Source organism: Phyllostomus discolor, chromosome 9 (assembly GCF_004126475.2).
Source record: "Phyllostomus discolor isolate MPI-MPIP mPhyDis1 chromosome 9, mPhyDis1.pri.v3, whole genome shotgun sequence".
In the NCBI taxonomy this organism is placed as follows: Eukaryota; Metazoa; Chordata; class Mammalia; order Chiroptera; family Phyllostomidae; genus Phyllostomus; species Phyllostomus discolor.
In genome coordinates this window covers 69,132,749-69,155,607 of record NC_040911.2, presented here as the reverse complement: position 1 = coordinate 69,155,607, position 22,859 = coordinate 69,132,749, and the positions used below count along the sequence as shown (strand labels likewise).

Below are 22,859 nucleotides of genomic sequence, written 5' to 3'. Positions count from 1 at the left end.
ATAACGCATGCCTAACGTGGGGATAAATGTTAGCCATTCTCATCAGCCTCATTAGCTTTAGTCATAGCACACAGAAGGAAATGTAAACACTGACTTCAGGCAACATGCAAAAGCATTTTTTAAATCCTCTTTAAAACCTTTTTATTCATTTTCTTGGGAACATTCACATAGTTCCAAAGTCAAATACTACAAAACATGTAAAAAGTGTCCCCCTCCCCCCCCCACCACCTACACCCCCCATCCCCTCTATCAGGCAACCCAATGTTACCACTTCCTCTATGCCCTTCTACAAAGAACCTGCACATATACAAAAAATTACATATGTTAAAAAATCTTTTCCCCTTTCACACAAATGGCAGCATACCAAAAACACAGTTTTACATCCTGCTTTTTTCTATGTAATAATGATTTAAGAATATTCTGTACCAGTTAAGGTGATTCCTCATTCATTTTTATAGCTGCAGAGCATTCAACTGTCTGAATATGCCATAACCAATTTAAACAGTTGCCTATTCAGATTATAGAGGTTGTATACATTTTGTTTCCAATTATAAGTAACACTATTATAAATAATATTGTACATAGGTCTTTTCAAATGTGTGTAAATATTTATGCAGAATAAATTCTTAAGAGGTAGAATAGCCTGATCAAAGCATATTTGAAATTTTGAGAGATAATGCAAAAATTGTTCTCCATAGAGGGCAATTAAGACCCAGCAGTAGCAATATATGAGACTGCCTATTTCCTAACACTGTCCTGTCAGGCTTACTCACATATGCCAGAGACAGGTAACAAATGTAATCTTAAAGGATTTTTATTTTACTTTTCTCTATGAATGAGGCTTAATGTTCTTTCCTCCACTTAAAAATCACCCATATTTCTATTTCTATGAACAGTCTATTGACATCCTTTGTTCATTTTTCTACTCAGTTGTTGGACCTGTCCTTATTGATTTATAGGAGCTCTTTATATACAGTGATAAAATTAGTTCTTTGTCTGAAACTTGAATTGAAACTATCTCCCCCATTTTATAAGTTGTCTTTTTACTTTGCTTATGGTATTTCTGCCAAGTGTAAAGTCTTATTTTTTACCACTTCAAATTTAACACATTTATTTCATGGTTTCTGGATTTTAAGTTAAATTTCTTAAAGCCTTCCCTTCTCCAAACTTCTGGAAATAAGTTAACTTAATAACTCATGTTCCCCCAATGTTTGAACAGAAAATTTATTAGAAACCTAAATCCCCATGGGTACCTGTATCAGATTCTGGATGTTTTACCCAGTTTGACTATTCTGTCTCTTCATAAACCAGAGTTATAATATGTTTAACATCTGATAAGACAATTAAAGGGAAAACATGAAAGCACAGTTAGGCTAAATCTCTTAACAATAATAGCTGTTACAAACTCCACGAAATACATAATCACACACCTTAATTTGGGCATAAAAGGCAAAAGTTCAATTGGCAATTTAATAAAATGCAGAATGGTGCACCTGATATCTGCGGGTAAAAAGAATAACCATAACAGGAACATCTTTCAACCCATGACCAATTCTCAGTCTTGCCAAGAGACACACGCAAAAGACAATCACACAAAAGCACATTCATGTATATGATTCCTACAAGCCAGCCATTACTTGGCTGCCTTATTCAAAATAAGTGAGGATAGTTTTTTTTTTTATAAGAAGAACCTTAAATCCAGTCTCTTTTAAAAATAATTAGCACAGGCCATCCCATCACTCATCTATACTTGTGATTCCACACAACTGATTGTAACACAAATCCTAAGAACCACAGCACAGGCTACTCTGCAAATGACCTTCTCAAAAGGCAAGACAACTTAGAATCTCCTTATGGTCATATGTTACCATTAGTATGAGTAAAAATATACAGCTAAAATGCAATGCCATTTAAAAGGATAGGTTATAAGGTTGCTTATCTTGCCTGAGAATATTGGAAAACAAATTACCAGAGAGTTCTTAAAGTCAAAGGAAATCTATAGGCAAGCCCCAGAAAATGAGTGAATGCACAGTGAAGTATGAATTCATTAAATAAATACTGAAGAGGTAAACATAGATCACCTCCTCGCATAACCTCTGCAAAAATTACAACTAAACTACAAAACAACTATCACCCAGAATCATCAGAAAATCAAGCTGTATGGAAGTCCAACAACCAAGGAATTAAAGAAGTCCCATTCATCTAGACAGGCAGAAAGGACAGAGACGCAGAGACACTGTATGGGTGATCCCACACCCAGATGTGGTGGGTAAAAATTGGGAGGAATACCTTGGGAATGAGGGATCACAGCCCCACAACAGACCACCCAGCCCAGGGTTCCAGTGCCAGAAAGAGAAGTCCCTATTACTTCTGGCTATAAAAACCATTATGGGTGTGGAACAGCAGAAGAAACTTCAGGATTCTCTGGTATCTCCTCTTAAAGGGCCCACAATGAACTTAGGACTTCTGTAGAATCACTCCCTCTGGGCTCTTGCACTGGGGCAACAGCTAGAAGGGCACCAATGGCATACAGGGAGAAACTGAAGTGTCTGGCATCAGAGTGAGTGCCAGGGGACAGCTTCCTCCCAGATAAAACTCCAGAAGCCACGCAGCAGCATTGTTCCCTTTCTGAGCCCTCCTCCACACAGAGCCACAGAGCACTGACACCATACCTGAGACTCCATCAACATGATTCACACTGGTTGCCCCATGCTGGTGATTACCTAAGGCTCCACCCCATCCAACTTACCAGCACACTTTTCTATAATAGGCCATTCCACTAAGACAGCAGCTCTACCAAATACATAGAAACAAACACAGGGAGGCTGCCAAAATGAGGAGACAAAGAAAATGGCCCAAATCAAAGAACAGAACAAAACTCCAGAAAAAGAACTAAACAAAATGGAGATAAGCAATCTATCAGATGCAGACTTTGAAACATTGGTTATTAGGATGCTCAAGGAACTCATTGGGTACTTCAATATCATAAAAAAGACTAAGGCAGAAATTAAGGTTACATACACCAAGTGAAATAAAGAAAAATTTACAGGGAACCAACAGTGCAGTGGATGAAGCCAAGAATCAAATCAATGATTTTGAACATAAGGAAGAAAAAGACATTGAATCAGAACAGCAAGAAGAAAAAAGATTCCAAAAACATAAGGTTAGGCTATGGAACCTCTGGGAAAACTTCAAACGTACCAACATGCTAATCAAAAGAGTGCCAGAAGGAAAAGAAGAGCAAGAAATTGGAAATGTTTTTAAAAAAATGAAAGAAAACTTCTCTATTTGGTGAAAGATACAGGCATGCAAGACCAGGAAGCCCAGTCCCAAACAAGAGGGACACAAAGAGGACCACACCAAGACACATCATAATTAAAATGCTAAAGGTCAAAGATAAAGAGAGAATCTTAAGCAGGAGGAGAAAAGCAGAGCCTTACCTACAAAGGAGTTCCTATACGACTGTCAGCTAATTTCTCAAAAGAAACTTTTCAGGCAAGAAGGGACTTGAAAGAAGTATTCAAAGTGATGAAAAGCAAGAAACCTACAACGTAAATTACTCTATCCAGCAAAGCTATAGTTTAGAATGGAAGGGCAGATAAAGTGCTTCCCAGACAAGGCAAAGCTAAAGGAGTTCATCACTCACCAAGCCCTTATTATATGAAATGTTAAAGGGACTTATTTAAGAAAAAGAAAATCAAAACCATGAACATTAACATGGTAATGAATTCACAACTATCAACAACTGAATCTAAAAAAACTAAACAAGCAGAACTGAAACACAATCACAGGTAGGGAGATCATTTGGATGACTATCCACTGGGAGGGGAAGGAGGAGGAAAAAGGTACAGGGATTAAGAACTACAAATTGGTAGGTATAGAATAGACAGGGGGATGATAAGAACAGTATCGGAACTGAAGAAGCCAAATAACTTACATGTACAACTTATGGACACGAACTAAGCAGAAACTGTTGGGGGGAATGGGGGCTACTGGGTGGACGGAGCAAAGGGGAAAAATTGGGACAACTGAAGTAGCATAATCAGTAAAATATATTTAAAAAAAACATTCTGTAGCAACATACATCATTTTTACAATAATAAACTGTCAAAAATAAAAAAACTAAAGTCTCACTGTTATCCTTTTTTTCCTCAAAACTACTATTTTTGCACAAATTCCCAATATGAATAGGGCTTCAAAATATTCACTCTTACCCTCAACATATGGTCCTTCTTTTGGATGCTCACGGACTCTTAAATTGAAGGTTTTGGATGACTTCCGCCTAAGTAGATCTCTCACACGTTCATTATAAATTTCTAAGTAGCTAAAAATTTTAAATAGAATTGAAATCAGAGAAATTATTTTAGATATTAAAAATAACAGCAACATGCATTTATAGTTGGTAACTATACATCAAGTACTTTGCTACACACTCTACATGGAATATTTCATTTAATACTGACAATAACCCAAAGGTAAGTCCTACAATTATCCCCATTTTATAGGTTAGGCAATGGAGGATTAGGGTGGTTTAAATAATTTGTCCAAGGCCATACAGCTACTAAGAGGTAAAGCAGTCATAAGAACTCTTAATTACTTTATCTGTCCTCAAAACTCCTGAAGAAATGAGCTCCCAGAAACATTTAATTTCAAGGAGGAGAAAACACCTCAACTATCCAGATTTATTTAAAAATCAGATTTATAATGATGCCACCAACATAAAGAAAAACACAAACCGTATTCAACTAAAAGGTAAGTGAACTGGGTATGCACTTAAAAGTCAAATGCTCACTCCATTTCAGGAAAACATCTGAAATTAGTGTTTCTGACCAACCTAGGTTATTTTCACCAGCTTAATCCCAAATCCTAATTCAAATTGTACCCAAGAAAGTCACTGAAAACAAATGTTTTTAAAGCTTTTATGCCCAAATACCATAGTTCAGGAAAGTTCCCTTCAGGAACCCAAAGGCTTTATGCACTTCTGGCACCGAAAAGCAAGCTCCAGCCAAGCTCACACTCACTCCAGTCATGGGTCCCTACCTGACTTCAGTTCGAAAAGATGCTTCATCCCATCTGGTGGTTTCATTTATCCGACTAAAGAGCCCTTCACATATCCGAGGTATTAAACCAGAATCACCCTGCAGTGGGGAAGAGGAATGGCAACAGCTGTCACGAACCAAAAGCAACTGGTGATTGAATAGGTAGTTTGGTGGAGGGGCCTGAAGGCCAATCCCAAGCCTACCACCCAGCACCCAACACACATCATTTACCACTGCTTCCTACTCTCTCAAATAAGATGATTGAGCTTTCTAATTTCTACACACTGAAATTATGGTAATATATGGTTATCAGCTGTTAATCAGTTAAACCATGGCTTGAAAACATAAGAAAACTTATTCTCTAACTTTCAAACAAGACAATCTACAGCTATAGAATAAATGTTAAAAATCTGATCTAGTCAAATGACCAGAGAAGGTGAAACGTACACTGGACAGAAAAGAAACACCAAGGAAACCTTAGTAAATCCCAAAAATAGCTAATTGTCTTAAAACTTAGGTGATAAGACCACATTAAACAGGTAGGATATCCCTCCTTTGAGGCACTAATTGCTACACTGGCCTTCCTAGACAAGAAGTGCTTTATATATTATATTACTTATACAATATGGGCACAATCAATAATTTTCATGTTTCAGTCAGCATTAACAAGCTGATGAACAGAAGAACAACATAAGGCAAAATGTTGTTAGGAAACTGAAACCTCAAAGCCTCAATGTTTTCTTCTAAAGTCCGTCTTCATGTTCACTCAATCCCACACTCCAAAATTAAAACAAATACCATCACAGCTTTAACAGACTTTTTCTTTATACCATTAAATATGTACAAATTCTTATCAAGAAAAAGTAAGCCTTTCATCATGCATTTTGTTCTTTAAAAAAAAAATTTTAAAGAATTCACAAACAGTACTCAACTGTAAGGTCAGAGCAAACAGCTACAATTTAAGAGTGCTTTATACACGTGTAACTTAGGAAAAATAGCTCTAGGGTAATTTAACTTTCAGATAAGGTTGTTGTTTTCCCCCCGCCAAAGGCACAGTAGGAGAGTAAGAAGAGACACGTAATGATAAAAGGAAATGCATCTGTTTGCTCTTTCCTATTTATTCTTCCCTGCTTTTCAGCACTGAGGACTCTCCCGCACAGCATCTTTCTACTAATCACATCAAGGAAAGGCCTGAAGTTAGAAGCCAGAACACGTGTACTGAAATGCTTCCATCTGGAGTAATGGAGCCTCCTTTACTGCACATGTGCCACTGAACCCTTAGCACTGAAGGCACCACTGTGTTCGCCAGCAGGAAGCTTTCAATCTGCTGCTACTGTTTCCATCCAGAACATACCACAGGTATGAGAATCAGTGAACAGGTTTCCCCACAACATAAAAAAAAGTAAAACACACAGCACTATCTAGACCTGGAGAAAATACAGATAACATAAAGTTATGGCAAAAATGCCTAGTTTTTACTCCCCATATTTGGGGGCACATATAACTTAAAGGTCCCTTAATTTATACAGCATAACTACTAAACTCTATGTCCTATGTTTATAGCCATATACATGCTATACAAACTGTATAATTCTAACCCTTTTTATGTATTTGTTGAATTTCTGTAGTACATTTCTACCAAAGAGTTAGAATATTTTTACATTTTTCTTGGGGAAAAATGTTTTGAATAATTTTAAATTGAAGAGAGTTCAGTAATTTTATTCAAACTGTTATGCTGGCAGAAAAGAAGAATAAATTACTTGAGTGCCCAGCATACATTCTGGGTAAGATTATAGAGCCTTTAAAAATAGAAAATGAACTGAGACTTGCATCCATTATTCAGGCTTATAAACTTAAAACTGTTTCTAATTTAAAATCTCTCAAATGAAATTTAGTCCAACTTATTACTGAGTTTTATCTTACTGCAAAAGAATGATCAGATCATGAAAAGCAAGTTGGTACAAGAAAAGTAAATAACAGAGACAATTTTATCAGTTTAAAGAGAGATAAGGAAAATTTTCTTCCCACAGTGTGTGAACAACATACAGAATTTCCCATCATAGTGTATGACTTTCCCGATCCAGTCTGTCCATATGCAAAGACACAAGCGTTATAACCTTCAAATGCAGACTTCACAACATCTGTCCCAAGGGATTTGAAAACCTGAAAGCCAAAAAGAAAAAGAAGATACAATTACCACAGATTTAAATAAAAGTCCCTTCAGTGTTGACAATATCTTGAATGCTACTTTTATCTCATAAGGATTACACTACATTAATAAATCACTGCAGAACCATTAACAACAGAGTATATGTGATTTTGTGTGTGTGTGTGTGTGTGTGTGTGTGTGTATTCCCAGGTTTATATAAAGGAAACTTTTCAAACAAGCAAAAAGGAACCTTTATCCTTTTTTCTACTTAACATTAATGAAAAATTCCTTAAATATAAAAATGTAAACAATGCAAAGTGACAATCATACATAGAAGCAAAGATGATTTTAAAGCATAATGGTACACCATTTTAGAAATAAACTTATAAAGTTATTCATTCTATCAGAGGTTCCAGAAACTAAATATTCAAAACCCCAAAGTCATAGCAGCCAGAAGTTATTGCCCAAACCATGCCAAACCAATGCCATCATCTTTATGGTCCAGCTATTCACCAAAATAAGTGCCTGAAGTGGATGCAGCAGCATGGCTGGACTCCCCAAAGTCAGAGAACAGATGCCTTTTCCTACTTGGATGTTTGCCCAAGGTGGAGAGCATGTGCAGCCAAGCTCTGCGGGGCCTGTGTCCATGTCTGCTGCTCCACATAACTGCAATGGGATACTCTGAGGTGAAGGACAAGTAGTTTGCCCAGACAATTGATATAAATGAAGCAAATCAAGATTCACAGTCATCCTCAATACAGCCATCTGGGAAGGGGACCAAAAAAAGCTTTCCAAATCCCCACAAGCTTTCATGTCGCCCCTGCCCTCTCTGACTAGCATTCTAAGGGCACAAAAAATATCCTCCTCCTTTATAAGGCACATCAGGACTTCCAGCCAAGATGGAGGCATAGGTAGATATACTTTGCCTCCTTGAACAACCAAAAAAAGGACGACGACAAATTTAAAAACAAAAAAAACAGAACCGACAGAAAACTGAACTGTATGGAAGCCAACAACCAAGGAATTAAAGAAGAAACATTCAAATAGATTTTTAGGAGGGGCAGAGACAGCAGCCAGGGCTGAAAGGACTAATTGTGAGGTGGCGGCTGGCTGGTGAGGTAGAGACTGGTGAAGCAGGCGGTCCCACATTTGTGTGCAGATAAACCAGGAAGAACAACTGGGGAGTAAGACAAACCACTCAACCCAGGGTCCCAGTGGGGGGACATAAAGCCTCAAACCGCCAATTGAAAACACCTGTGGGGGTTGAGGTGGCAGTGGGAGAAACTCCCAGCCTCACAGGAGAGTTCGCTGGAGAGACCCACAGGGTCCTACAATGCACACAAAACCATCCACCCAGGAATCAGCACCAGACAGGCCAAATTTGCTTGTGGGTAGCAGAGGAAGTGACTGAAAGCTGGCATAGAGCTAAGCAAGAGGGATTGTTCCCACTTGGGCCCCTCCTCCTCCACACACAGTGCCACAACACAGCTTCGTGGTTGCCCCACCCTGGCAAATACATAAGGCTTCACCCCGTACTACAACAGGCAGGCAGAGACAAAAAAAATATGGCCCAAATGAAATAACAGATCAAAGCTCCAGAAAAAATACAACTAAGCAACGAAGAGATAGCCAACCTATCAGATACACAGTTCGAAACACTGGTAATCAGGATGCTCACAGAAATGGTCGAAAAATAGAGGAAAAAGTGAAGGCTATGCAAAGAGAAGTAAAGGAAAATATACAGGGAAATCAACAGTGACAGGAAGGAAACCAGGACTTAAATCAACAGTGCAGACCAGAAGGAAGAAATAAACATTCAACCAGAACAAAATGAAGAAACAAGAATTCAAAACAATGAAGAGAGGCTTAGGAACCTCAGGGGAAACTTTAAACATTCCAACATTTGAATCATAAGGGTGCCAAAAGGAGAAAAGGAAGAGCAAGAAATTGAAAATTTATTTGAACAAATAATGAAGGACAACTTCCCCAATCTGGCAAAGGAAATAGACTTCCAGGAAGCTGAGAAAGTCCCAAAGAATTTGGACCCAAAGACAAACACACCAAGGCACATCATCATTAAGTTACCCAAGATTAAATATAAAGAGAGAATCCTAAAAGCAGCAAGAGAAAAAGAGACAATTACCTACAAAGGAGTTCCCATCAGACTGTCAGCTGATTTATAAAAAGGAACCTTACAGGCAAGAAGGGACTAGAAAGAAGTACTTGAAATTATGAAAGCCAAGGACCTACATCCAAGATTACTCTATCCAGCAAAGCTTTCATTTAGAATGGAAGGGCAGATAAAGTGCTCCCAATTTAGGTCCAGTTAAAGGAATTCATCATCACCAAGCCCTTATTATATGAAATGTCTTCAAGGATTTATCTAAGAAAAAGTAGATCAAAAATACAAACAGCAGGAGTTCCAGCCAAGATGGAGGCGTAGGTAGAAAACCTTCACTTCCCTGCACAACCAAAAGGAGGATAACAACGAACCCAAAACCAATAAACAACCAAAAATGCCAGAAAAACAAACTGCATGGAACTCTGACAACCAAGGAATTAAGAAAAAAATCAACCAGAATAACCAGACCGGTAAGGCGGACATAAGGGCCAACTGGGAAAAACCTTGGAGAGGCAGCTGGGGGCAGGGCTGACTGCCAAGCTCGGAAGAGCTGCGGCAGAGGGACTGACTTATGGGAAAACTGAGACTCAAAGCCATTGGCTCAGTGGAAGATACTCCCAGTCTGACAGGGGAGTCTGTAGGAAAGTGCACTAAAGACAGCAAGCAAGCTGAATTGTTCCCTTTCTGGCCCCTCCCCCACGGGAAGCACAGCAAAGAGGGTTGCCCACCCTTGTGAATGCCTAAGGGCCCGCCCCTTACAACTTAGCAGGTGTGCCAAGACAAAGAAACATGGCCCAAATGAAAGGAACACAGCAAAACCTCAGAACTAACCAATGAGGAGATTGCCAACCCATCTGATGGAGAATTTAAAGCCCTGGTAATCAAAATGCTCACAGAACTGATTGAGGTTGGCCAAAAAACAAAAGAACAAATGAAAGATACCCAAAATGAAATAAAGCAAAATATCCAGGGAACCAACAGTGACAAGAAAGAAACCAGGATTCAAAGCAACAATTTGGAACAAAAGGAAGAAATAAACATCTAACTGGATCAGAAGGAAGAAACAAGAATCCAAAAAATGAAGAGAGGCTGGCGATTCTCTGGAACAACCTAAAATGTTCCAATATGCAAATTATAGGGGTGCCAGAAGGAGAAGAACAACAACAAGAAATTGAAAACTTATTTGAACAAATAATGAAGGAAAACTTCCCCAATCTGGCAAAGGAAATAGACTTCCAAGAAGTCCAGGAAGCTGAGAAAGTCCCAAAGAATTTGGACCCAAAGAGAAACACACCAAGGCACATCATCATTAAGTTACCCAAGATTAAATATAAAGAGAGAATCCTAAAAGCAGCAAGAGAAAAAGAGACAATTACCTACAAAGGAGTTCCCATCAGACTGTCAGCTGATTTATAAAAAGAAACCTTACAGGCAAGAAGGGACTGGAAAGAAGTATTTGAAATCATGAAAGCTAAGGACCTACATCCAAGATTACTCTATCCAGCAAAGCTTTCATTTAGAATGGAAGGGCAAATAAAGTGCTTCCCAGATAAGATCAAGTTAAAGGAATTCATCATCACCAAGCCCTTATTACATGAAATGTTAAAGGGGCTTATCTAAGAAAAAGAAAATCAAAATACGAACAATAAAATGACAACAAACTCACACCTATTAATAAATGAACCTAAAAGAAAAGAAAAATAACAAAAACAACAACTAAGCAAACAACTAGAACAGGAACAGAATCTGAGAAATGGACATCACAGAGAAGGAGGTCAGTGGGGAGGAGGAAAGGAGGGATGGGGGAAAAAGGTACAGGGAAGAAGAAGCATGATCAGGAGGCGTAAAATAGACAGGAAAAGATAAAAAAATGGCATAGGAAACAGAGGACTCAACTTCAACTTATATGTACAACCCATGGACATGAACTCGGGGGGAGGGAGTAAATGCTGGAGGGCTGGGAGTCAGGGTGGAGAAGGGATAAAGGGGGAAAAATTGGGAAAACTGTAATACCATAATCAATAAAAAATACTTAAAAATACAAGCAGCAAAATTATAACAAACTATCAACAACTGAACCTAAAAAAAAAAAAAAACAAACTAAGCAAACAAGTAGAACAGGAACAGATTTATAGAAACAGAGATCACATGGAAGGTTATCAGTGGGGAGGGAACAGGGGTGGGAATAGGAGAAAAAGTACAGGGAATAAGAAGCATAAATGGTAGGCACAAAATAGACAGGGGGAGGTTAACAATAGTATGGGAAATGGAGAAGCCAAAGAACTTATATGTACGACCCACGGACATGAACTAAGGAGGGGGAATGCTGGTGGGATGGGGATACAGGGCGGAGGGGAATAAAGGAGAAAAAAAATGGGACAACTGTCATAGCATAATCCATAAAATATATATGATAAAAAAAACAAGGCACATCAAAGGGAGGGAGTGTGATCAGACTCTCAGGCAGAGAAAGAGTGAGGCACTGCTTTGCAGGGTCATCACAGTGCAAGGTGGGAGCCTCATCAATCCCACAGGAATGCATAAATCTCTGGAAGTGATACCAGGTTTGCAGACCCATCATCTCCCCTGCAGTGACCTAGGGCCCTCTGGCCAGAATGCCTACTCCCTAGAAAGGGCTGATAAACACTGGCCACCTCAATCTCAGCCCCACAGAAACCACCCCTGCTAACAGCACAGCCTGTCACCCAAGGCCAAGATAAAGATACCGCCAACTAGACTTCCACTTTCTTCAGGCACCATTTCCCCACCACCTTGTTTGGACTCTGTTTCCCTCAACCTTGCCAGTTAGAGAGTTGACAAACTGTCATTTTAATTGAGTCCTTTCCACAAATGACCAGTCTCATTCATTCTGAGTTAATTTTTATCTATTTCAGTTTTTAGGAGCTGATATTTTCTGATCTTATTTTCAAATTCAGATGATTTAACTCTCAACTATAATTGCAGCTCACACTGTGTTCATGTACTCATCCTCATAAAAAAATGCTACAGGGTGGGTAGTGTTGCTAGATCCATTTTTCAGGAGCTGAAATTAGGTCACTGGGCATACACAGTGAGTGGTGGGGTTGGGATTTGCACTCAGGACCTTCTGACCAAAAAGCCTGTGCATCTAAAGGCCTCATAGCATGTGTCCTCTTCATGTACCCTCGACATCAACTACAAGGTCCCTATCCTACCTGGAAAGATCCCCTCTTCCCACTAACTCCTATGAAGAAGCAAAAGGCAGGAATCACAGGGAGACTCAGGGCTCCAGACCCCCCATTTTAGGTTCATTTTCATCACTATATAAGAAAGATGAGGAAAAACTCTTCAATTCTCTCTGATTAAACAAAAGGTATCCATCATTTTAACCATCTCAGTGCCAATGGAACGAAGAACAGCCTTCCATAAACTTCCCAAAGAATAAAGAAAAGAGTTTCCCTTATACTTTTGTCTGGAGTAAAACAAAGTCATGGAAAATATATTGAGTTAGCCAAAATGACCACTTGATTTTTTTTCCATATAATAGTAGTCTTTAGTTGTCTTTAACTTCATTCAAAACAATTTCGTTAGATTGTATTGTGACAGCTGTCATACCAGTATGCATTAAAAAAAAACATCAAAATTGGTGAACTTTTGTGCAGCAATTTTAATATTGAAGACGGAAGAAAATATGCAACATTTTCAATGTATTATGCTTTATTATTTCAAGAAAGGCAGAAACACAACTGAAACACACAACAAAAGATTTGTGCAGTGTATGGGGAAGGTGCTATGACTGATTGAATGTGTCAAAAGTGGTTTCAAAGTTTCTTGTACTATTGACATTTGGGCCAAATAACTTTTTGCTTCAGGGCTGTCTTATGCATTGGAAGATGCATAGCAGCACCCCGGCCTCTACCCGCTAGAAGCCAATAGTGGGAGACAGCCAACATACTCAAAATGTCCAAATCAGTAAAGTTATTGGTGAAAAATTAAAAATGTGTCTTTTATTTTACAGAAAAAAACTAAAAAGACTTTTTGGTCAACCCAACATTTAAACCAAACCCAAAAGTTTTCAAAATGAAATTTTTGCCTAGGGTTAAAATCCACACCCACCATTTTGCTACTATTTTATTTTCCACAAAGTTAACTCAGCTGGTGTTATCTGACAGAGGGGCAGGGGTGTGGGGGATAGGAAGTTAAGGGGGTGTCACAGGTGGCGCTAGCAGCATGAGTATAAAATGGGGCTACAAAATGCAGGCCTGGAGGCACTGAGACACAGGCCTGGCTCAATCTCAGCTTCAAGTAACCCATCCAAAGATGGCTAGGGATCCAGAGAAGCAGCCAGACACTGCCCATATCTCTGGGGTCCATGGCAAGGAGAAGAAGCTACCCATCACAATTTCTACAAAGGAAGTATTTACCATCATCTACCAAACCAGGTAGGGAGGGAAGAGCTGATTTTAAGAGGCTGCTCTCCCCCCTGGCATTAAACCCCACTGAGACCCTTACCTGGCTAGGTTATCCAAAAGCCACCTTGCCGCTTGTCTGAGCAAACTTGAAAGCTAATTTCCAGAGTTATCCTAAGTATCACAGGGCCGCACTTGATGGGAATTGCCCACCAGAGGGCACTGTTAAAACAGAAGACTCTTCCATCCAGTTTGTCAACCCGGATATTTCAGGTTTCAAGTTTCTCCAGGGTTGAATCAAAAAACAGACTGTGTGAGATCAAAGCGTCCCTCTGGAGTTTTGAAGAATCATTAAGAAAATGAAACCTTATCTAATGGCCTTTAATTTACAATAGTAATTTAATTTACTATTTAGCTTTAAATAGCTTACAAATTTTTTCTAAATCTAAAATTAACTTGGAAGGAAGAAATATTCATGGTCATCTTACTTGGTGTTCATTTAACATTAAGGGACACTCGACTTTATAGTAATAGGCATGCTGTATTTTCTCAAGATGTCTTTTTAAATTAAATTTATTAGGGTGACATTGGTTAATAAAACTATAGAGATTTCAAGTGTACAATTCTATGATACATCACCTGTATACTGCACTGTGTGTTTACCACCCAAAGTCAAATCTTCCATCACCATATATTTGACCCTCTTTTACCCTTTACTAACCCCAGCCTCCTTCCCTCTGGTACCCTCCATAGTGCTGTCTCTGTCTATGAGTCTTCATTTGTTTTTTTTCTTGTTTGTTTCTTTGTTGCTTTCAGTTTTAAATCCCACATATGAGGAAAATCATATAATTGTCTTTTTCTGTCTGACTTATTTTGCTTAGCATATTCTCAAGGTCTATCCATGTTGTCACAAATGGCAGCATTTCATCCTTTTTTACAGCTGAAGTAGTATACCACTGTATATCTTTTATGTACCAAATTTTATTTCCAGATCGTATACATCTTTCAAGATGCCTTTATAGTCAAATGAAAAGAAAAAGGAGTAGGGGAAGGAGAAGGGAGAGAAGGAGGCAAGAAGGGGGAAGAGGAAGAAAAGGAGGAGAAAGAGAAGACAAGGATGAAGAGGAAGAACAAAAATGGAAAAGGAAGAAGATGACAGACATGGTGCTAAGTTTGCATCTTCCCCTGTTTATGGCCAGAATACACCCTGTCAGCTCAATTCCTATGCCAAGTACGGCAGCATGAAAACTTGAGTCAATATTTGAAATTGAAGCCACTTTTAAAACAGCTATTAAAATTAGGGATGAGGGAAGATTACCTTTTGTTTAATAGTGTGTTTAAAAATAGGTCTTTTCCTGCATCTATGCTGGTTTTATAACACGTGATTATACTAGAAAATAGTGTTTAATTTTGTAATTTAATGGAACAATCTCAGATTGTTTTAGAAAGTCAAAGAACTCAAAGCATCTGAGATGCTGCACATACACCTGAAGCATGAAAACTATCCTTATCAGCTGAAAACTTTCACAAACTAAAACTATTTTTAAATTTTGGGCATTTATTTTTATCTTCCAAAAGAGCTAAACCTGTTAATGCTTTCCTAATCTTGACTCTTGAAGAACTGGAAAATATCATCTGTTTCCGCAACTTATCACCATCAGTAAACAAGTTCTTTCCTTCAGCAAACGTTTACTGAGTTTTGTCTTCAGTGTGCCAGGCCATGCCATCACACACCACTCTACTCTCTGTCCCTGGGCCTTCCCTCAGCACAGCCCTCTGTCCCCAAAAGGCCTCAAATTCAGGTTAAGTAAGGGGGGAATCCAGCTGCTCATTAAGTAAGTTAGAAGTGGAGAACTTCACGGCCCTTCATTCAACCTCTGTTGAAGACATTCTAAAAACTGTGCAGTGAACTAACTGTTCTCCATTAACAAATTCCCTGATACCAACCACTTCATTCCCATTCCCACATTAAAGCCAAAATCTAGAATCCAGTATCTATAACATTCAATTCCTCATCAGACTCCTAGCTACCAACATTGATTAATCCAATTACCTAAACACTGAAGTCATCGTCACTCATTCATTTATTCATTCAGCAGGGCTTCCCTATCCATCTGTCATTTAGAACACATCAATCCTATTCTCTTACACCTTATACATCTGCCCCAAGATCTCAGCTCTACTACTATCAAATCGATTAGGTCCATGGACTTAAGCAAATTATTTGAGCTTACTGAGTCTCTTTGACAAAGTAAAATGGAGCTCAGGATGACTTTGTTTGGGTCCTGTAAGGATTAAGTGAGATAGTGCACATGAGCACAAAGCAGAGTTTCCAACACCAATACAAGCTCAAGCAGCATTGTTCCATCTTTCCTGTCCTGGCCCCTCTTCCATACCAGGCACTTCATTGCTCTTTACGGCTCTCACTCTTACTGCCCTTTCTATTTTTCCCTAGTGCTGAATCAAACATTTTCTGGAAGATAAGATTCAATCCAGTCCTCTCCTTTGAACAACTTCTCTAGTTAACAACCTATCTTTTTTTTATTATACATGAATGTTTATTATAGTATTTGTCACGGCCACAATAACATCTAAATTACCAACCACAGTAGGTTAATGAATAAAAAATGAAGAATAGTCATTCAGTGCACTACTATAAAGCAGCTAAAATAGGTCCACTTGAACTACAGGTATCAAACTTGATAAATATCAACACAATGATAAACAAAGACAAGTTATAGAATACACGTACAAAATACATTTACATAAATTCTAAAATATATAAAATCATGGTATATCTTTTTTGTACATTTTTAATTAAAAATATTTTAATTTTTCAGGGTTTTTTTTACATTTTTACTGTTGTTCAAGTACAGTTTTCTGCCCCCCCCCCCCCACCATACCGGCCCTCCCCACCTCCTTCCCATTTCTACCCCCCTTGTTATTGTCCATGGGTCCTTTATAATTGTTCCTGTAAACCCTTCACCCTTTCCCCCCATTATCCCCTCCCCTCACCCCTCTGGTCACTGTCAGCCTATTCTCAATTTCAGTGTCTTTGGTTATATTTTGCTTGCTAATTCATTTTGTTGATTAGGTTCCTGTTAAAGGTGAGATCATATGGTATTTGTCTTTCACTGCCTAGTTTATTTCACTTAGAACAATGCTCTCTAGTTCCATCCATACTGTCGCAAAGGGTAGGAGCTCCTTCTTTCTGCTGCATAGAATTCCATTGTGTAAATATACCATAGTTTTTTTATCCATTCATTTACTGATGGGCACTTAGGTTGCTTCCAGCACTTGGCTATTATAAATTGTGCTGCTATGAACATTGGACTGCATAGGTTCTTTTGAATTGGTGTTTAAGGTTCATAGCAGTGGAATTGCCGGGTCAAAACACAGTTCCATTTTTATTTTTCTGAGAAAATTCCATACTATTTTCCATAGTGGATGCACCAGTCTGCATTCCCACCAACAGCGCACTAGGGTTCCCTTTTCTCCATTACCTGGCCAACATTTGTTGTTTGTTGCTTTGTTTATGATGGCTATTCTGACCAGTGTGAAGTGGTATCTCATTGTGGTTTTAATTTGTATCTCTCTGTTGGCAAGCAATACTGAGCATCTTTTAATATGTCTCTGGATCCTCTGTATGTCCTCCTTGGAGAAGTGTCTATTCAAGTCCTTTGCCCATTTTTTAACTGGGTTTCTTGTCTTGGACTCATGCGACTTCTTTATACATTTTGGAGATTAAACCCTTGTCTGAGGTAGCATTGCCAAATATGTTTTCCCATATGGTTGGTTCTCTTTTCATTTTAATGCTGTTTTCTTTAGCCATGCAGAAGCATTTTATTTTGATGAGACCCCATTTGTTTATTCTTTCCTTTGTGTCACTTGCTCTAGGGGACATATCAGTGAAAACATTGCTGAATGAAATATCTGAGATTTTCCTGCCTATGTTCTCCTCTAGGACTTTTATGGTGTCACAATTTATATTAAAGTCTTTTATCCATCTTGAATTTATTTTTGTGTATGGTGTAAGTTGGTGCTTGAGTTTCATTTTCTTGCATGTAGCCATCCAGATCTCTCAACACCATTTGTTAAAGAGGCTATTTTTGCTCCATTTTATGCTGCTGCCCCCTTTGTCGAATATTAATTAACCATACAGACTTCGGTTTATTTCTGGGCTCCCTATTCTGTTCCATCAGTCCGCGTGTCTGTTCTTATGCCAGTACCAGGCTGTTTTGATTACAGTGGCCTTGTAATACAGTTTGATATCAAGTATTGTGGTCCCTCCTGCTTTGCTCTTCTTTCTCAAAATGTCTGCAGCTACTCATGGTCATTTATAGTTCCATATAAAGTTTTGAAGTGTTTATTCTATATCTGTGAAATATGCCATTGGTACTTTAATAGGTATTGCATTGAATCTGTAAATTGCTTTGGGTAGTATGGGCATTTTGATGATGTTAATTCTTCCGATCCATGATCATGGTATATGTTTCCATTTGTTTGTGTCTTCCTTAATTTCTTTCCTGGGTGCTGTATAGTTTTCTGAGTACAGGTTTTTTACCCTCTTGGTTAGGTTTATTCCTAGGTATTTTATTTTTCTTGTTGCTATATCAAATGGGATTTTTTTTCCTGATTTCTACTTCTGATGTTTCATTGTTGGTATACAAAAATGCTTTTGATTTCTGGATATTGACTTTGTGTCCCACTGTTTTGCCAAATTCATTTATTAGGTCCAGTAGTTTTTTGCTAGAGTCTATAGGATTTTCTATGTACATTATCATGTCATCTACAAACAATGACAGTTTTGTTTCCTCTTTTCCAATTTGGATGCCTTTTATTTCCATTTCTTGTCTGATTGCTGTGGCTAGGACTTCCAATACTATGTTGAATAGGAGTGGTGAAAGTAAATAACCTTGTCTTGTTCCTGATCTTAGTGAGAAAGCTTTTAGTTTTTTTCCCATTGAATATGATGTTGGCTGTAGGCTCTCATATATGGCCTTTATTAGGTTGAGGAATGCTCCCTCTATTCCTACTTCGCTGAGTGTTTTTATTATAAATGAGTGCTGTACCTTATCAAATGCTTTTTCTGCATCTATTGATATGATCATGTGATTTTTGTCTTTCTTTTTGTTTATGTGATGTATTACGTTTATTGATTTGCAAATATTGTACCATCCTTGCATTCCAGGATGAATCACACTTAGTCACGGTGTATGATCTTTTTAACATATTGCTGGATTCATTTTGCCAATATTTTGTTGAGGGTTTTAGCATCTATGTTCATCAGCAATATTGGCCTGAAGTTTTCTTTCTTTGTTGTGACTTTATCTGGTTTTGGGATTAGGGTGATGCTGGCTTCATAGAAAGAGTTTGGGAGTCTTCCATCTTCTTAGATTTCTTTGGAATAGTGCGTGAAAGGTAGGGGTTAGCTCTTCCTTAAATGCTTTGTAAAATTCTCCTGTGAAACCATCAGGTGGAGGGCTTTTGTGTATCGGGAGTTTTTTTATTACTGCTTCAATTTTGTCAGCTGTTAGTGATGTGTTCAGGCTTTTTGCTTCTTCATTCAGTTTTGGAAGATTATATTTTTCTAGAAATTTGTCCATTTCACCTAGGTTTTCAAATTTCTTGGCATACAGTTCTTCATAGTAATTTCTTATAATCCTTTGTATTTCTGTGGTATCAGTTGTAATCTCTCCTCTTTTATTTCTGATTGTGTTTATTTGGGTCCTCTCTTTTTTTCTTGATGAGTGTGCTTAGAGGCTTGTTGTTTTTGTGTATCTTTTCAAAGGTAATGAGTGGACCCAACAAGCTCCTGGATTTATTGATCCTTAGAATTGTGCTTTTAGTCTCTATGTCATTAATTCTGGTCCAATCTTGGTTATTTCCTTCCTTCTACTTGCTCTAGGCTGTCTTTGTTGTTGTTCTTTGACTTCTTATAGGTGTAGCGTTGGGCTGTTTGCTTGAAATGATTCTATTTTTTTTTTAGGTATGCCTGTATTGCTATGAACTTCCCTCTCAGGACTGCCTTTGCTGTGTCCCATAAGTTTTGAGTTGTTGTAAGGTCATTTTTATTTGTTTCCAGGAACTTTTTGATTTCCTCCTTGATGTCCTTCTTGACCTATTCATTGTTTAATAGCATGCTATTCAATCTCCATGAGTTTGAGTGTTTTTAAGTATTTTCCTTGAGGTTGGTTTCTACTTTCAGTCCCTTGTGGTCACAGAAAATGCTTGATATGATTTCAATTTTGTCGAATTTGTTGAGGCTTGTTTTGTGTCCTCTCATGTGGTCTATCTTTGAATATTTTCCATGTGCATTTGAAAAAAATGTGTATTTTGCTTCTTTGGGATGAAAATCTCTATATTATCAGTTAAGTTCATCTAGGACATTGTTCAATGCTGCAATATCTTTTTTGATATTTTGTTTGGAAGATCTATCCATTTTTGACAGTGGGGTGTTGAAATCCCCTACTATAATTGTGTTGCTGTCAATATCTTTCTTGAAGTCCTCCAAGATTTTCTTTATGTATTTGGGTGCTCCTATGTTGGGTGTATATATATTTACAATGTTTGTCTTCTTGATGGTTTCTTCCCTTGAGTTTATGAAGTGATCCTACGGGTCTCTTTACGGCCCTTGTTTTTGAAGCCTATTTTGTCTGATATGAGTATTGCTAGCCCAGCTTTTTTTCCTGTCCATTTGCTTGGAATATTTGTTTCCAGCCCTTCACTTTCAGTGTGTGTAGGTCTTTTGTTCTGAGATGGGTCTCTTGTAGGCAGCATATGTGTGGGTGATGCTTTCTTATCCCTTTGGCTACTCTACGTCTTCTGATTAGAGCATTTAATTTGTTTACATTTAAGATTATTGATAGGTATTTACTGTATTTTTAGGGCTATAAGACATACTTTTTTACCACATATTTTGCTTCAAAATTTTGTTTCCTACTGTCCTTCTCTAAAACCTAGCTGCATCTATTTTTCGGACACACCTAGGTTTTAGAGGAGGAAAGTAGGAAACAAAATTTTGAAGCAAAAAATGTGGTAAAAAAGCCCTGGCTGGTGTGGCTCAGTGGATTGAGCACGGCCTGTGAACCATAGGGTTGCTGGTTCAATTCCCAGTCAGAAAACATGCCTGGGTTGCAGGCCAGGTCCTCAGTAAGGGGCACACAAGAGGCAACCACACAGTGATGTTTCTTTCCCTTTCTTTCTTCTTCTCTTCCCCCTCTATCAATAAATAAATAAAATCGTTTTAAAAATGTGGGGAAAAAGTACATCTTATAGTCCAAAAACTACAGTATTCATTGCCATTTTTCATGCCTGTGTTCCTCTCTCTCTTTCACTCCTTTCCTTCCTTTTCTTAAGGCAGTCCCTTTAGCATCTCTTGCAGAGCTAGTGTGGTAGAGTTGTATTCTTTTAGACTTCTTTGTCTGGGTAGCTCCTTATTTGGCCTTCCATTTTAATTGAGAGCCATGCTGGGTAAAGTAGCCTTGGTTGCAGGCCTCTGACTTTCATTACTTTGAATATTTCTTGCCCTTCTCTTCTGGCTTGGAGCATTTCTGTTGAGAAGTCAGCTGCTAGGCTTATTGGGGCTCCCTTGATGTTACTTCCTGTTTCTCCCTTGCTGCCTTTAACATTCTCTCTTTGTCTTGGAATTTTGCCATTTTAATTATGATGTGTCTTGAAGTAGGCCTCTTTGGGTTCCTCTTGATTGAGACTCTGTGTTTCCTGGATTTGTGTGATTTTTTTCTCTCACCAAATTAGGGAAGTTTTCCATCATTACTTTTCAAACAGGTTTTCTTACCCACTGTTCTTCTTCTCCTTCTGGTATCCCTATTGTTACGTTTCATGTTTTCTTGCAGCTCCCTTAACACCTGTTTGTTCTTTGAGTCTCTTTTCTTTTTCTTGCTCTATCTGGGTGTTTTTTTCTACCTTTTTCTCCAGCTCACTGATTCGATCCTCTGCTGTATCTAGCCTGCTTATAATTCCTTCTAATGTATTTTTTATGTTTGATATATTATTTTTCATTTATTCCTGGTTTTTGTTTTCTATTTCCTTTTTCATGCTGATATAGTTCTCACTCAGTTCCTTGTAGTTGTCTGTGAACTCCTTGAGCATGTTTATAATCATTCATTTGAATTCTATATCTGATAGATTGTTTACTTCCATTTCATTTAACTTTTAGTGGGGAGTCTTCCATTCCTTTTGATTGCATGTTCTTTTTTTGTCTCCCCATTTTAGATGACTCTTTTTGTTTGTTTCTCTGCTTCTTGATGTTTTACTTTGCTAGCTGTCTTTGGAGAGTAAACTTCTATGAAGGGAATTCTATGAGGTTCTGTGTTGTGGTCTCTTATCTCCTTGTCTGGATGGTCCAGGTTTGCCCTTTCTTCTGTTTATATGGACTCTTTTGTTGTACTTGGGTTTTTACCTTTTGGTGGTTTCTTTGTTGGTGGTTTTTCTCTTCCAGCAGGTATACTGAGGCTCACAGCTTCTTGTATCTGATCAGTGGCAAGGGTTAGGCAAAGTGGATTAAGACAGCAGGAGAGTATTTTATGGGATTTAAAGTGCCAGCAAGTAGAGAAGAGATAGGAGATTTTTTTAATTAAGTATAGTGTTAACTGTGGTATTTCACCCAATTAGCCACTTTTTATAAAAGGTGAAAGAGAGATAAGACTCTTGTTAAAGGGGAGGATGATTGTGAGCTAAATGCAGATCAGAGCACTTGTGCAAGATTAGATGATGAGATATAGCGACATTAAAGTATAGAAAGTAGACATAATGTGACACAGAACAGAGTTAACCACAAAAATACTAATGCTCAGGATTAAAGTGAAGTGGGCTAAAATCAGGGAGTGCTGGTGTGTAGTATGTACAATTGTATGGAACAACAATTATTTACAATAGTACTGGAACAACAATAATATGACAAGAAATATATGATTTGGATAACCAGAATAGAAAGTACCCAATCAAGAGTTGTGTGTTATTGGAACACAGGTGAAGTAAAAGACGGAAAATTGAAATACAATAAAGAGAGAATAAGGAAAACCAGTCAAACAATGCAATTAAACAGGGAAATAAGACAAGGAAAACTAAATATAAGGAAAAGAAATAACAAAATACTAATAACATAAAAGTGGTAAAAAATAATGACAAGATAAAAATAA

At 38.0% G+C, this 22,859-nt stretch overlaps 1 protein-coding gene across 3 annotated transcripts in view; it reads right to left on the bottom strand.

Annotated features, from left to right (window-relative positions):
• The window catches only part of KIF16B (kinesin family member 16B), a 332,414-nt gene that overhangs the window by 268,581 nt on the left and 40,974 nt on the right, over window positions 1-22,859 (bottom strand). For all 3 annotated transcript variants that reach the window (XM_036009548.1, XM_036009549.1, XM_028523744.2), the window contains exons 4-6: window positions 7,086-7,202; window positions 5,041-5,138; window positions 4,215-4,324 (exon numbers count right to left, since the gene is read on the bottom strand). In XM_036009548.1, the coding sequence (XP_035865441.1) occupies window positions 4,215-4,324; window positions 5,041-5,138; window positions 7,086-7,202 (325 nt within the window). The remainder of the gene's footprint in view (window positions 1-4,214; window positions 4,325-5,040; window positions 5,139-7,085; window positions 7,203-22,859) is intronic.